Source organism: Pantherophis guttatus, chromosome 4, assembly GCF_059756535.1.
Source record: "Pantherophis guttatus breed Tessera chromosome 4, ASM5975653v1, whole genome shotgun sequence".
NCBI classification, from domain to species: Eukaryota; Metazoa; Chordata; class Lepidosauria; order Squamata; family Colubridae; genus Pantherophis; species Pantherophis guttatus.
In genome coordinates, this window is record NC_142066.1 from 45,284,936 (window position 1) to 45,301,509 (window position 16,574).

The window sequence follows — 16,574 nt, forward strand, 5'->3', positions numbered from 1 at the left end:
CAAAACCACACCATCTGGTCCACGGAAAAACCTTTCTCTACAGAATCAGTCCCTGGTGCCCAAAAGGTTGGGGGCCACTGTTCTAAGGAATTATTGGTACCTATGTCAGAATGCAACCCTCTTACCTTTGTATTTTAAGTATTATGCTTTAAATGGGTAAACTTTTTCCTCCTGAAGGAAGACTAATGGGTGGGAGAAAAAAAATACGGTGATGTTTAATATTGGCTATCCATCAATTGGAATGTGATCACTGTTCATTGAAAACTGTTTTCTTGGTTAAATATACAAGCATCATGAATCTATTGGTACAAGAACTATGATCTGATGCACTGAATGCAGATTTGTCAACATGGGTAAAATAGTCAACCATTACTAACATAATTCGTTTAGATGGGGGACAACTCTTACATATACTTCTGTATTGTATGCATAGATATAAATTATGATGAAAAGCAAAGGTATCTTCTTGATCTTTTAGTTAAACGTTTCTTTGAAAAAATTGTTTCCGTCAATTCAGTCGACTTAAAAAGTTGAACACAGTAGCTGTACTTTTCAATTTTTATTTTTGAATTATAGTTCTTAAAGGAGCCTAGAATATGTGACCAATCCAGTTTTCTGGATTAAAATTGCACCTGAAGCATAAATTAGTCATATGGCTATGTTATATTTTCATGACACCCTAATTAACAAAATCATTTGGTTGTATGATTCTATCTATCTCAATTTGGAGAAAAAAAGGGCAACTTATCTTTGCCCATGAAAGTTATCTTTACATATTGAAAACAAGAAAATCTTTCAGCTTTTGGATGAAACAGCACTTGGTATATTCAGTGCTAAGGTTGGAGCAGCAATGTTACTCTTATTAGTTTGCATATAGTGCTAATACTTTTATAATACAGCCATAGACAATTTTTAAAAGATGTTAAGTAAATTTGGTAGTTGAAACTAAGAGCAATGGGTTGCCAAGTAAATGCCTGGAGAAAAGGCATGACTTAAATTATAATTATAATTTATAATTATAATTTAACTATTAATAGAACTAAACTGCAAACTTCACTGTGCTAACTATCAATGATTAGACTCTCATCCACCACCCCATACATTTCATAAACCATGGTTAAGTAAACCATGAGTTGTGTCACATGAACAGCTTCGTTTTTTTTTTTTTTATTCCCGCTACATATTCTTCAAACACGTGTAGGACTTTCAGCTCCAAACGGAAGAGAGGGGGAGGGGAGGGAAAAAAATTCACGCGCTCCCACGTTCACCTCGTGAACGCGCTCCCTCGTGCTTACCGCCTGGCTCAGTTCAATCTGCGAACCATTCCCAGGAAGCCCTGCGGCGTGCGCCAATAGGAAAGGGCGGGCCTTTGCATCGCGGTGCCGTTCGGGATTCGAAGTTCCATCTTGCTCGCGCATGGCCCATGGTGCTGAGGCTATTGTTTTGTACTTTGTACTTCAAAGAACTACGAATCCCGTCAGGCACTGCCGCAGCTAGCAAGGGCCGACGCTCGGGTGCGCCTTGTGCGTAAGTACAGAGGGACCAGGTGGCTCGGTGGAGTCTTCATGTGGAGGTCAATTCTTCCTTAGGAGGTGAGTTACGCCTAAGAATCGTCGAGCTTTGCCTTCTTTTCCCTTCCGCTGAACTGGGTCTGTCTTTTGTTGTGACATAATTGCGGAGAAATTAGCAAAGCGCGGCGTGATGAAATGCAAAAGCATGCTTGAAAAGAAACCCTGATATTTGGGTCTTGCTGGAACGGATGCGGTGCAGAATTCTCGCAAATGAGCGTTTTGAGCCGCAGATGGAAAAAGCATGACCACAAAATGGAGAAATGGCTGGGGTGCAGGTCAGGGGATTTGGGGGGATGGGCGGATTCTGCAAATAAAAAGAATTGCACATGCTCCTGTACTCTTCCAGAACCGGAGTGAAGCAAGATGCTTGGGGTGTCTTTTATCTATTTCAGTAGGGATTAGACAGGATTTGCAAAGGGCGGGTTCCTGAGAGAGGGAGAGATTGGCTAGAATAAAAGTTGCTGTGGAAATTTATATTAAAGAGCTTTGGAAAAGGCTATAATCTTAAAAGAGTTTTTGTTCACTAGATTTATTCAGTAAAAAAAGCTTGCCACTGCTACTGAGTTAACCCACAGCCTAGGACACCCAAGGAGTGTAGAATGTGTACTGTCTTTAGGAAATAGGAGTCCATCAGACCCATCAAGCTTTAACAGACCCTTGTATGAACAGTACAGGATTCTAACAATGTGTCCACAGAACACATTGTGATACTGAATGTAGAGACCATTGTTGGGAGTTTTCCTCAGGGTGAAACATTTGAAAGTCACATGTGTTAAAGAGACTGATGAAGATTGGTCGGACAGTTAGGCATACTTATTCATTTGCCAATTTAGTCTTCTTAATGTATTTGCTAATTGCCCCAAGACAGAAAAAAATGTGCCTGGACTAATTTGAGTAGACTATCTTATTATCTTAATACACATCCATCATTTGTATCCAATAAGAACATTTTATTGTGGCATTAAAGAGTAATTTTAAAAGATTAAATCTACTAATTTAACCAATTTAATTCTAGGTTCTGATATTCCCAAATATAGGAGAATAAGTTTTTGGAAATGTTCTATATACAGACCGAAGATACTGCATTTGGAAAATTGCTAGGGCTGTGCAGTAACCTGGATTCAAAGAGGAGAAGGTGATTTGAGTGTTCACATTGCACATTCAAGATCATCTTAAATCAAGCATGTCTTTTCCTGAAATCACATGATTTCTTTAAAGATATATCAGCATTCTAATAATTTTTCCCCTTAAACTCTGGATTGTTGCATATTATTGCAGGGATTGTATCTTAAATTATCCAAATAGCATTCTTAAGTAACTACTGTATCCTGTGAAACTTTTTTTTTTTTTTTTTTTAAATGTAGGGATAAGAAGCTGCTGTTTATGCAGAAAAGCCATTTCTGAGAAGCCATTTCTTTGCTCCAACTTTTCTTATTACTGGATTTTTTCCCCCTACCTGCATAGGTGTGATTGTATCAGAAAACAGAAGCAAGACTTATATTGACACTAATGGCTTCCAAAATTTTTGAGACTGTGGGCAAACTCGGCTTGGGTCTGGCGATTGTTGGTGGAGTTGTCAACTCTGCTCTGTATAATGGTAAGGAAGACTTTCTCTGCAGGGCATTTCCTTTCCTGTGAGATAACCAAGTAAATATTAAGATAGGAATTGATGAAATATAATAATTTTAGCTTATATAGTAATAATTTTGTTAAAAATTATTTTGTTAAAATCTCAAGTCCACATTCTTAGAAGATTCTCCATCAAAGAATTTAAAAACAAAACTACAGAAAACAGCTCTTTTTTTCTCTCTCTCTTTTCTACTGTGATGGCTGGAAGAATGACAGTTCTAGCAGAATTAAGCCTATAACCAAAGTCCTTCATTTTCTACTTTTTCTCCAAGGACAATTATTCTTCTTTAGCCATTGAAAAATACTTTTCTAACTCATGTAGAATTTAGTACTGTTTACCTCTCATAGATCAATTAAATTTTAAGAAATTAATGTCCTCATTTTCTTGCAGGGAGGTTTGCAAATATATTTTAAACAGTGTGCAACTAAATGTCAGATTTAAAATGTATCATTACACTGTTTTATGAACAGAAGTTGAAATGTGGGCAATGTGTTCTGCCTTAAAGAAAAGTCTCAGCAGGTGGCAGCATCCTTTGACCTTCTCTGATCTTGAAGAAGCTAAGCGTAGTAGATACGAGCAATACTTTCATAGAAAACACTAAGAAATCTCAGGACTGTAAGTTAGACAGGCTGGAGAGCTTACAAAAGAACCCTAGAAGTTAATTACTTTTAGTAATTAAAGTTAAGTGTTTTAAAAGCACTTTTGTGCTGTTGCCAAGAAAACAGTATGAATGCAATCACCAAGAGTTGCACCTCACTTAAAATAGATTTCATTGTACCTTTATATTTTCAAGATACTGGTACAAAGATATGAATGCACTGCTGAAAAGGCACAGTCTCTAGTGTCTATTGAATCTGATAACATCCAAGAGAGCTTCTAAAATTAATGCTGAAGCAAGTAGTAGCTTATTTCAAAATTTTAGGATATTAAAGGACAATAACAATTTAAATACAGAAGCAAATAAGTAGCCAATGTGATGGACACACAACAGTGGACTATGATCTGAATACCTGGCTCCTACATTATTCAAGCATTCTATACTAATTGAAATTTCCAAACTGTCTTTAAAAGTAGATTGGTTTTTAAAAAAAGAATCAATAATGGTTTCTCAAGCAGCCATAGTTTGTGGTACAGCATAAGCAGATCAATTCCTTGTGGGTGCAGTGTGGAGACGTGTGCTGAGTCTAAGAGAATTTTCCCAAATTGTGCATTTTGTCTTTGAGAAAAGAGAAGCAGTTACTGAGCAAATTAGAGGACAGCACAATTGTCTTATCCTTTTCCCAAATATTATCTAACTACTTGTTCTTAAACATAGTTTCCTGGTCTGATCTAACTAGTGGGACTGAGATACAGCATCATCCCTGCGAAAGAAAAGACATTAGCAAGTTTCAGAAACCTCAAGATTTCCAGAAATATAAGAGAGGAAAATAAATGGAGAAAAAAAAATCTAGGTGGGATGATATTTTCAAAATCAACCCCAAGTGTAGGATGAAAGGAGATGAAGACTAATTCAAAGAATAAATGGATGGGGCACTCTAAAAGAGGACATTGTTTGTTGCCTAAAACTCCAAACAGTAGCACTGTACGCTATTACAATCTCAGTTGAAGTACAGGTAGTTCTTGACATACAACCAGGAATTTCCATTGCTAAACTAGGCAGTGAGTTGCACTTGATTTTATGACCTATTTGCCATAGTTGTTAAATGAATCATGGTCATTAAGCGAATCATGCTTCCTCCCATTGACTTTGCTTGTTGGAAGTTGGCAGGGAAGATTGCAAATGGCAATCACGTGACTTGGGACACTGAAGCATGTTGGTTGAATTTTGATTACATGACTTTTGGGAGGCTGCAGTGGTCATAAGTGTGAGGAATGATTCTAAGTCACTTTTTCAGTGACATTTTAACTTTGGTCATTATATGAATGGTTCTAAGTAGAAGACTACCTGTATGGAAACTGACATTAGTCACATAAAACTTCCTCAGCAAAGTGTTTTTCATATGTTTTGGCATGTACCTCACAGTGCAAATTCTGATGGTTGTAATACTTCAAGATTGAGGAAGAGCTGCCTCTGCCTTAGGCAGAGATGATTATGATAGAAAATAACAAAGATAAAATCTAAAGGAATTGGTTTTTTTTTTACATGATCTGATATAAGCAAGAGCATAGAGGAGCTATCATTTCATGGGAGAACAAATTATTGTATATAGAACATTCTAGATTTAAACACTAATGTCTTTAATCAGATTCAGCTGGACTGGAGTTTAGGGAGTACTGGCAGAATTATAAGTAATCCAGTCTTAAGCTGCTTTGAACTGGTCAGTTAATGATTTAATTAGCACAATAGTGATGCTTCTCCATTTCTCTGATAGGGCAATTTGTTGTATTTGGCCACAGACCTACCAAAACACATGAACTGGACATTATTACTTTTCCACATACAATAATGATAGTGAAGGAAATGAGCTGTAGTTCTATGTATCCAGTGAGCTACCATCTGGAAATAATACAAAAAGAACATTGAACATTGCACTGCTCTAAAGTATCGGAGTAATTCTGGACCTCACACTTACCTTTAAGAATCACTATTTAATACCAAACAGAAAATACTTGCTAGGAACAGCATTTTGAGGAAATAATGGGCATAAGTTGCGGTGCCCAACTAAACACATTAAGAACATCTGCATAAGCCCCATATTTCTCTTAGATTAAAACATGCAAAATAAGTGGATGTGGGCCTAAATGAAGCAGCAAAACTGGTCACAGGATGTCTAACACCAACCCCAATATAAAAGATGCATTATCTATCTGGTATTCGTGCCCCCCTCCCCCCAAAAAATTTTGCTGACGAAGTACTGCACAGAATGTGTGGTTATTAGCGACATTCCCAAAAACACCTACTATATGGCCATCAATCCCCCAAGGTCAAGGCTGAAAATGAGGTATGGTTTTCTCAAAACTTCTGTCCTTCCTAACAACTGGCTGCAACAGATCACCCTAAAACTATGGAAGGTGAGTAAGGAGCTAGCGGGCAACTGTCTGCCCAGTAGGCAGCCATACAACTGTCTGCCACCTGGTCAAAAACAACTTTGTCCTATATGGAAATCACTAAATAGACTGTGCAGAGTAGGACAATCTAAAAAAATGGGGCTTCCTTGTAGAACACGGGTATCAAACTCATGTTACGTAACATATCGTGACATTTTCCCCCTTCACAGAGCTGGAATGGGTGTGGCCTGTGGTGATGCATCCGGCCCCTGGGCTACCAATTTGACACCCCTGAAGTAGAAGATACTCTCAGTGAATGGGGAGAACCTCACACATACTATGGTGCATACATTGTCCATCAACATCTGTTGAAGAAGACCTCATGCTGGCAAGAGAAAACACTGTCAACATGGTTGGATACTTAGCAAATGTCATTTAGTTTTAATCCTATTTATTTTATATACTTTTTATATGTGGTATATTTCTATGACCTATTTTATTGGATCACAGTTGAATGTTGTAAGTCTGTAATTTGTAGATGCTTCTGATAAATAAAGAACACAAAAAGTATTCCCATTTTTCCTGCTTTTCTTGCATTCAAAGAATGTTGTTTGAATTTTCTCCCCTATTTGCAGTGGATGCAGGCCACCGGGCTGTCATATTTGATCGATTCCAAGGTGTTCAAGACATAGTGGTGGGAGAAGGAACCCATTTTCTCATTCCTTGGGTTCAAAAGCCAATACTCTTTGACTGCCGTTCCCGCCCTCGCAATGTGCCTGTAATCACTGGGAGTAAAGGTAAGCAGTGAGACAGATCCTATTTTTATTAATGGAATGGAAAGCTGAAGCTAGGTAATTGGACACATAAAGCTAAAGCATATAATGGCATCTGGCAGATCTTCATCTCAAACTAAGACGAATTGCACTTGGTTAATATTTGAATGACAGATCACCAGGAAGTCCCAAGAAGGTAAAGTAGACATCAGTGGCAAGCCACTTTTGTATCCCCGCCATGAATATTACATGGACTCAAAACTATCTTTTAATGAAAACTTATCACCAAACCAAACCATCCTGTTATATTTCTGTTATGGAAATAAGAGTTAAAAACACATCAGCTTGTTATCCTCCTCTTCCCCCCACCAAACACACCTACATTTTGGGGGAGGGGCAGTGATTTGCAGATCATCTTACCCGGTTTTGGGGTGTTTTTTCTTTCCCTTCCTGGATCCTACATTCCCTAGTGGAGCAGGAAAATAAAAATTAGCAAAGTTTACTAGATAGGAATGGAGTGGAAAAAACCTATTGTGATGGTCATCTTTATCCTTACTAAAGTTGGCCTAGAACTATTTAGAAGAGAAAATTGGGTTAGATTATTTGGCAGCAGATCACCCTTTATTTTGTCAATTGTATGTGCAAGGCTTATCTAAGTATCTTCTGGATGAGTATAGTGATGGAATTTTGGGAATTGTAATCCCAATACACTCCTAAAAAAGTAGGTGTGGGAAGCTTGGTATAAGCTCAGAACATGTAACTGCTACAATCTGCTTCCTATCTTCTGGGTAGATCTACAGAATGTGAATATCACACTCCGAATCTTGTTCAGGCCAGTGATGACGCAGCTCCCCCGGATTTTCACCACTATTGGCGAAGATTATGATGAACGAGTATTGCCTTCCATCACAACTGAGATCCTCAAATCTGTGGTGGTAAGAGAGAGTAGGATAAGACCATGTCTCCTTTTATGAGCCTAGGCATTATTTTCACAATTCTAATTGCTTCATTTAGTGGTATGCTGCAAAGGGCAGGGACTGATTCATTTTATTCTATGGAGCCAATTATTCCTTCTGTCTGTCAAAAGACTTTCTAATTCCGTTTCCCTCCTTTTCTGTGTTTGTGGACATATTCTTGTGCAACCCATGAAAGCTCCCAGTGAATCTATCTCCTGTCAGTTTTACATGCGGGCATTGCATTTTTCTTTCTTGGAAGGAGAAAAGGGGAAGATGCCAGTACATAGACAGAGGAGGAAGGCATTTTAGAAGGAATGTTCTGGAATTATATTAATCCAGTACACTCCAGAGCAAACAGTTTGCAGAAAATGAACAATAAGTCAGAAGAAAACCAGGCATTACATTAAAAAAAAAAAAAACTTTGAGAGCTAGAGGCATGAACTTGAAGCTCTGTATATATTACTGTATAAGATATAACTCTGTATATCTTACTGTCCAGTAAGATCTATGTTGTATTCATTCTTATTTCTCCTCCGTATTTAGTAACCTCTTTCTTTATCTGATCCAGTCTTTATTCTCCCATTTCCCATCCTTGTTATCTCATTGATAACTTCTTTTTCTTCTTTTTGTTCACACACTCTACTGGAACAAATGAATGGATTGTAGGACTATGTTTCAGTGTGTAAGAATGATTTGAAAGTGAAAGAATGAAGTTGAACATGAAATTCAAGATTAATTTTATAAAGATATAGAGAAATAATTTCAAGCAGTTTTATTATTATTTTTTAAAAAGAAAATGTCCTGCCCTTTTTTATAGCACGGCTTCTAACAGATACTTACATACTCATTGATGTGACATATTCCTACCTTTATTAGAAAAAGAGATAATGAGGTTTATACTCCAAGACATACTGGGGATACCAGATTGGAGTTCATTTCCAATGAACAAAAGAACCCAATTGGTTTAGTTTGAAATCCAATCCATACTGACCTGCTATTTCCCATAGGAGCAGTTGATGCCTGTGGGAAGACTATCACTGAAACAGCAAGAAAATAATGCTTGTTATTAAATGTTGTACATAATAGGTATTGATGGGCTAAAATTCTATCTGATTTAGGATTAAACTTTAATAAATCTGTAGTTCTAATTTTAGCTTTGCTGTCTGTTCTAAGTGCTGTTTTGCATATCTCATTATTCCAGGCTCGCTTTGATGCTGGGGAGCTAATCACACAAAGAGAGCTGGTTTCCAGACAAGTGAGTGAAGACCTGACAGAAAGAGCAGCTACATTTGGACTCATTTTAGATGATGTTTCCTTGGTAAGATGCATTCCACATCTAGAAGCTGTGTAATTTTATATATATTTCTAGTTTATCCTTAATTAAAAGTTCCACATTAAAGGGTATAGATGCTTTCTATAATCATTCATTCATAGGTGTTGGGATACCTATATACCTCTTGATATTTCTGGAATCCAGCTCCCATCATCCCTGAACAGTGGACTGGGAGCTGAGATCCATCAGTACCTAGACATCTCTGTGGATGAGAGGAAAAATCCTCATCTAGGATTCTAAAGTTGCAGCTAATTTCTTTATTATTAGATTGTATAACTTTCATACAGAATCAAAAGTAGGATCCATTTCTAAATGATGGGTCCATAGGTTCTTTTTTTGTTTTCCCCACTCATATCATAAAGGTAATGTTTTCCTTTTTTAAAATCTACAAAATATGCATGCTTTAATAAGGAATAGTGAATATCCAGTTTGTCTCTCTACATCAGAGATCCTGAATTAGATTTTTTTAACACAATAAAAAGATACAAAATTAAAAGGAAAGAAAATACAGAATTATGATTTCCGTCTTTTTTTCTATTTGGTAATTGTTATCTTATTCTGTCTCCTTCCAGAATCTTTGACCTTTCTAAACCCCATGTCTACAAATCATTAATTCAGTCTTCTTTTAACAAAAAAAATTCCAGACTTCCAGTCTTTTTAAAAAAAAGTCTATAATCTTTTCTCCGGTCAAACCAGTCAGCTTTGCCATTTCCACAAATTTCATTAATTTTGTAATCTAATCATCTACTGTGGATGTTTCATTTTTCCATCTTTGTATGTAAATAATTTTGCTGCAGTTATCAGGAAGGGAAGTTTCCTCCAAAACATTTGTCCTTATCCATTCATGTCTTTTCATGGGGAGGAAATTGTACAAAGTGTTAATAATTCTTTGAAATAAGGCTGCCTGTGGTTGTCCCATCCTCTTCTCTTCTCAAAATGGAAAGATGTAGGTTGGATGAAACTAGCACATAAAGCCTGGCCTGACCTATATTTTCCATGTTCTTGGAGAGAAACTGCTTCAAGGCATTTCTGATGCCTTCAGTCATCACAATTCAGCATTTTTTTTCCAGGAGTGGATGATATTTGTGGAAGGAAAACAGGAATTTTGTGATGGGAATGGGACTTCGCTATGATTTTGCTTCCCCTGTGGGAGAGTTTATAGTTATATCCAGCTTTTGGGTCAAATCTTCCCCCCCTACTCATGCCTTAAGATTAAAGGCAATCTCTTTTGTTGTTGTTAGTTGCGAAGTCGTGTCCGACCCATTGCGACCCCATGGACAACGTTCCTCCAGGCCTTCCTGTCCTTACCATCCCCCAGAGACCATTTAAGCTCACGCCTGCTGCTTCAGTGACTTCATCCAGCCATTCTCTGTCGTCCCGTTCTTCTTTTGCCCTCAATCTTTCCTAGCTTTAGGCTCTTCTCCAGTGAGTCCTTCCTTCTCATTAGGTGACCAAAGTATTTGAGTTTCATCTTCAGGATCTGGCCTTCTAAAGAGCAGTCAGGGTTGATCTCCTCTAGGACTGACCAGTTTGATTGCCTTGCAGTCCAAGGGACTTTTCCAGCACCATAGTTCAAAGGCCTCAATTCTTTGGCACTCAGCATAGATAAATAATTATATAATCAGCAACAGACTGATTCTCAGGGTAAGTACCAGTAGACTTAGGAAGTTTGGGAGTTCGTTCTGCTGGATCCTATGAGAACATTATCTACCTGATCAATTGATATCAGAAAAATTATAATTAAAAAAAGTATTTGTCATAACTTAGGACTCATACTATCTAATTGTATTTTGATAAATTAATTGTTTATGTCACCTTATAGATCCATAGCAGTGCATAAGCATTACCAACTACTAGTTACCAAATTTTTAAAATATCTTCTAAATTGGAAGATTTACCACTTTTTTTTTTTTTTTTAGGAATTATATAGGATAGATTAAAATTCCTCCTCTGGGAAAATAAGAGCTTCTTGTAGAAAATGGCTTTAAATTTTACTTCACCAAATCTACTAAAAATATACCGGTAGAAGTAATAAGTATTTTAGAAAGGTATTTAAAGCTTGTAACATTGTAAGAAACCACTAGAGATAACAAGAATATAAAAACTGTAGAAATATATAAAAATATTTTTAAAACATACACAGAAAGATACATAACAGAGAAAGAGAGAAAACATTTACATGTCTTACAAGGCATGTAAAAATAAAGCATAGAAGCACCTTTCTCTCTCTCCTCTCCAACTAGGATATCCTTAAATTAAAAAAAATATATTAAAGTAATATATATGGCCAAAACAGATTGCTACTTCTCAACCTATTTGAATAAAAAGATAATTTCATTAAACATGAAACTCAGTCAACTGAACATTCAAAAATGCATCACAAATACCATTGACTGGTGGTAATGGTTGATATGGGTTGCTGCCAGCGTCCTAGGTATCAACCAAGTACCTTCTTAAGATATATGATGTTCCGAGTACTGCAGTTTTTTGCAGTCCTGCTAGTGTTATTGCAGGAAGCTGCAATTTGTTGATGTATCATATAAAGTTCTTGGACATGGTACCAAGTGCCCCAATGACAATGGGTATCACTGTTACATGTTTCATCCATAATCACATAGTTTCGATGGCCAGGTCGCGATATTTCCTGATTTTTTTCCAGTTCTTTTTTTTCGACTCTGGCATCTCCTGATACCGCAATGTCAATAAATTGTACATTTCAATTTTTGACAATTATGATATCTGGCGTGTTGTGTTCCAAATGGCGATCCGCCTGTATTCAAAAGTCCCACAAGATCTTCACCTTCTCATTTTTGATAAATTATTATTGTTGTTGTTGTTATTGTTGTTATTATTTATTTTGCCTTGTTGCTGAACTTGCTCTATCAAATAACCTGTATTGTTGGAGAACGTGAGAAAATCATTTATCTTCTAGCCTCCCATTTCAAATATCCAACATCCAAACTCAACCACAAGACTGAATTTCTGTCGGAATGAAAGTGGAAGCTTAGACTCTATGTTGTTTCTAGCTACATTAAGGCTATGATGAGGAAATCTTGCACAAAAAAATTTCCAAATCGCACTAGACTGATACAGCTCGGCATTATAGAAAATATTTAGAAATATATTTTACATAACATTTACGATGAAGAAATAGAAAACTGAAGATGGCTCCATTAAAAGCATAGCCAACAGCCACAATGAAATAAAAAGCTGCTCTCTGAGATTCCTCTCTGGACAAGGAAAGGATAAGTCTAGGTGAATGCATGAGAAAAATTGCCTTCAACTGAGTATGTCCCCAATGTCAAAAGAATCTCCCACCAAAAAACTGACTCAATTAACTAAGATGAGAAATGTTATTCAAAACTTTACCAGGTGCTGTTATTTGAACTTTTAACTTTTTGTGGTTTCTGTACAACCTTTATTTTCCTTGCACACAAAAGCTTTATGTGGCCTTGCCACTTCGTATCTCTCTCTGTACATTCCAACACAGTGCTACTATTAATTTTGCTTAGGTTCCTCATTTGTTTTTCCTTCTTTCCACAACCCTTTGAGACTTACTCCTTTGCAGCCTTCTCAAAATTAATCTTTTTCAATATCCTATTACAGTTTTCCTATTTGTTTCAGAAAAAAAAACCACATTCTTTGCGTGTTCCATTTTCTGTTGCAGGAATCGACCGTTCACAGGCTAGTTGACCCTACCATAGAACCCTGATTAACTTTCTAACAGTTTTCTGACTCCTTTTTAACCAAAACAAGTATGTGATTGAGATAGAGGATGTATAGAAGCCAACCTCACTTCCCCACCGTCACCCTTAAAATCAAAATAGCAAAAATATAGAAAGGGAAAAAAAGCAGATATCCACTTTATATGGCCCCTAGAAGGTTGTGAGAGTGACTGACACGAGGAAAGTTGTCTCCACCTCTCGTGTTGCTTGTCTTGAAGATACATGTATGTTTTATTTTGTGACTTCCCCAACTTGACACCCTTTAATATCCATTCATCTTATTGTTTGCATTAAATTAAAATCATAGCTCCATGGGAGCATGGAGTTCAAGCTGAAATTCAATCTTCCAATCTTTCAGTGGGGTACAGAAATCTGTCTAGTAATATGATTTGTGGGGAATAAGAATGGAAACAGCAATGGAAGGTCTCTGAAAGTCAAACTTCTCATTTCTCTCTATAATATATGTAGGCTAGGAGGATACAATTACCTGTGGAAATGATATTAGTAATTTATATCAGTGTTTTTCAAGTTTGGAAATTTGAATATATATCAACTTTAACTCTAAAAATTCCTAATATGCTTGCTAGGGAATTCTGGGAGTTGAAGTCCACACATCTTCAATCTGACAAAGTTAAGAAACAATGGTTTATATTATTATAACTCACTGGTATTATTTTTTAATTTCCATCTCAGACACACCTGACATTTGGAAAAGAGTTCACAGAAGCAGTAGAAATGAAGCAAGTTGCCCAACAAGAAGCTGAAAGGGCCAGATTCATAGTGGAAAAGGTGAGAATATGTACAAGCAGCCTTAGCTCACTTCTTGTTGAAAAGATTTTTGTCTCCTTTTTTAATGCTCCAATTTTCAGAATTTGTCATTTCCAGCATCTAATGTAAAATGTCATTATAGCCATAAATAGGAATATGCAGAACTCACTAATTCAGGAACTAATTCCAGAAACTCCAGAACATTTTCTTTCCCCTCCAGATAATGCTGAAATCTCCTCTGGACCATATTGTCCTTGCCACAGTTTGGTGGGTTTCAAAAGCAATTCCACTAAATTGGAAGTGATTAGAGATGTCCTGGATATGGCATTCCTAATACAAGCAGTCTTGTATTGAAACTGAACTATTAGTGGGGTATATCAAACTGCTTTTAAATCAAAAGATTTATTTGGTCTGAATACAAAGATCAATTTTAAGTTATATGGGTTGTCTTTGTCTATTGTCTTTGTCTTAATTGAAATGGGCCAAATTATTTAATTCCTTTTAAACTATTTTAAATTTTATATGTGTTTGTTTTTATTTTTGGCTGTGCACCGCCCTGAGTCCTTCGGGAGAAGGGTGGTATAAAAATTAAATAAATAATAAATAAATAAATAAAATACTTCCAGAATCGCTGAACAGCACCTAGAATAGCATGATCTATGGAAAGAAATGGAACATTCCCAAATTCTCCAAAACTTCCCTGATTTTATAAGTTTTGCACTAATAGTTTCTCCATTGCTCATTCTATATGTTTTTGGCTTAACAAGTTGTGTGAATCCAGTCATTTTGGCTTAAACCATGGTTAAAATAATACATTCTTATTATGATGACAGAATCCAGTCTCACCTTTATTAAGAATACTGTTATCAAAATGACAGCTACCAGTATGTTGTGTTCCATCTTTTTCCTCCTCCCATCTGCTGCTGCTTTTCTTTACCTGACACTCACTATTCTTAGCAACTGAGCATAGTCATAGCACTGTTTGTTTAAACAGAGAGTTGCTTCCTTTAAGAGACTATTTTATATCTCATGGGAGTTTCTATTCTGGAGTTGGAAAAAAAGACCTCTAATATCAGATACATTTCCTAACCTTTTGGAAGTATCCATAGATTTTTCTTCCCTGATATTAGAATTCCATATTCAGTTCAGAGAATCTTAAGTTAAAGTATAAGTCAACGTATCAAAATCTCTACCATGCATTCAATATAGTGGGAACTTTCGAAGTACCTATTTAATTATCTTAGGTCATACTTTCCAGCTGCTTGCTCTGGGAGAAACTTCTTTAATGATAACAGAGATTGTTTTTTCTTGACATCTGCTCTCTGTCATGGGCTAGGAATAGTAGCAATACCAATATTGGAACACTAACATAGCAAGCAGAATTGTTATTCTTGCTTATCAAAATATTGAAAGTACCAGTTTGATACTGTTTTTTCCAAGCATATTCATTCTCTCTGTCTTATATTTGTTTTATTAATTGCCTTGTTTTGGTTACTGTCTTATAACTACCACAATTCTTTTATTAACTCGATAGTACATGAACACTTGAACTTTTTTTTCCTGAAGTAATTTTTTTGCTTTCTGTTGCATTTATACAGGCAGAGCAGCAGAAGAAAGCAGCTATAATTTCAGCTGAGGGAGATTCCAAAGCAGCTGAATTAATTGCCAATTCATTGGCTACAGCAGGTGATGGCCTTATAGAATTGCGGAAGCTTGAAGCAGCCGAAGATATCGCTTATCAGCTCTCGCGGTCCCGTAACATCACCTATCTGCCATCGGGACAGTCAGTGTTGCTCCAGCTACCCCAATGAGTGTCCTCCAAATTCACCCACTGTCTCCCCATCTTTTTTTCTACTCTTTACTTGGGGGAGGGGAGACAAATTTGCCAAAAGTAATCCTAAACTTTATCAATTGGGTTGAAAATATAAGAAATTAAGATTGATTGAAAATCCCTTCAAGTAATAAAGGCAATCATCCTTCATATTCTCCTTCTAGAGTATTCTTTTCAGCAGATCAATAGATAGAATAAAAGCTGTAAAAGATTGCTGAATTGGCAAGATAATGCTGAATAATCTAAATTATACATATTCTGAAGAAAGCAAGTTCTTCCCATATGTTTGTTGGCAATCTGTGGCCCATAGTTTAGAATATATTCCATCTATAGCCTGATGTTAATGCAGTTGAGGAACATGATTACTTTAAAAAGATTCATTTAGCATGAAAGCTACCAACAGTGAAAATATTTTTCCTTTCATATACCATCAAATGTTTTTAGTACTTGTATTTAATAAAGTATGATATTAGCTGTTGCTAATATCAATGCCATATTTCATATGACAGAATTTTTAAAAAGTTTTTAAAAGTTTTCTAAAAACCTCAAGGAATAAAATAGCTATTTATCAATATTGTACATTTAAAACACAGCTGGATCAAATTGCAGTACTTTGAATCATTTCAAGATAAAAGCAATAACTATGCTGACCAATCATAAATGAGAAATAAAATTAATAAGATGAAAGAATTAATATCACACCGTAGGAATGAAATATTAGTTATAACTACAGAAAATGTATCCCAAACATCCGAAAAAACAGGAAGGTTCTAGATTACTGTTGAAACGATGAGCAACCCACCAAAAAGTCCTTTTTCTTAGCCATGAAAGTTAAGGCTTATTTGAACAGTCTTTGTACATGACCTTAACTAGGATGAGTACTTATCGGAAAATCACAATCCTATCAGCAATTAAGATTTCAAATTCATAAGAAGGGCAATGCTGGATCAGATCAGAAAGGCATCTCTTCCTATAGTGGTCAGCTATAGTGTGAGAATA

General features: G+C 36.2%; 1 protein-coding gene and 1 long non-coding RNA gene across 4 annotated transcripts in view; one reads left to right on the forward strand and one right to left on the reverse strand.

Annotated features, from left to right (window-relative positions):
- Positions 1–1,380, reverse strand: part of LOC132711818 (uncharacterized) — a 51,586-nt gene extending 50,206 nt beyond the window's left edge. For all 3 annotated transcript variants that reach the window (XR_015733780.1, XR_015733779.1, XR_009622560.2), the window contains exon 1: positions 1,296–1,380. This is a non-coding gene — a long non-coding RNA (uncharacterized LOC132711818). The remainder of the gene's footprint in view (positions 1–1,295) is intronic.
- On the forward strand, positions 1,306–15,725 carry PHB1 (prohibitin 1). Its single transcript, XM_034415488.3, has 7 exons — positions 1,306–1,592; positions 3,036–3,168; positions 6,825–6,986; positions 7,755–7,897; positions 9,120–9,236; positions 13,670–13,765; positions 15,343–15,725. Exons 2-7 carry the CDS (start codon positions 3,081–3,083, stop codon positions 15,553–15,555), a joined length of 819 nt encoding a protein of 272 aa, XP_034271379.1. The 5' UTR covers positions 1,306–1,592; positions 3,036–3,080; the 3' UTR covers positions 15,556–15,725.
- Positions 15,726–16,574: the final 849 nt, after the last annotated feature.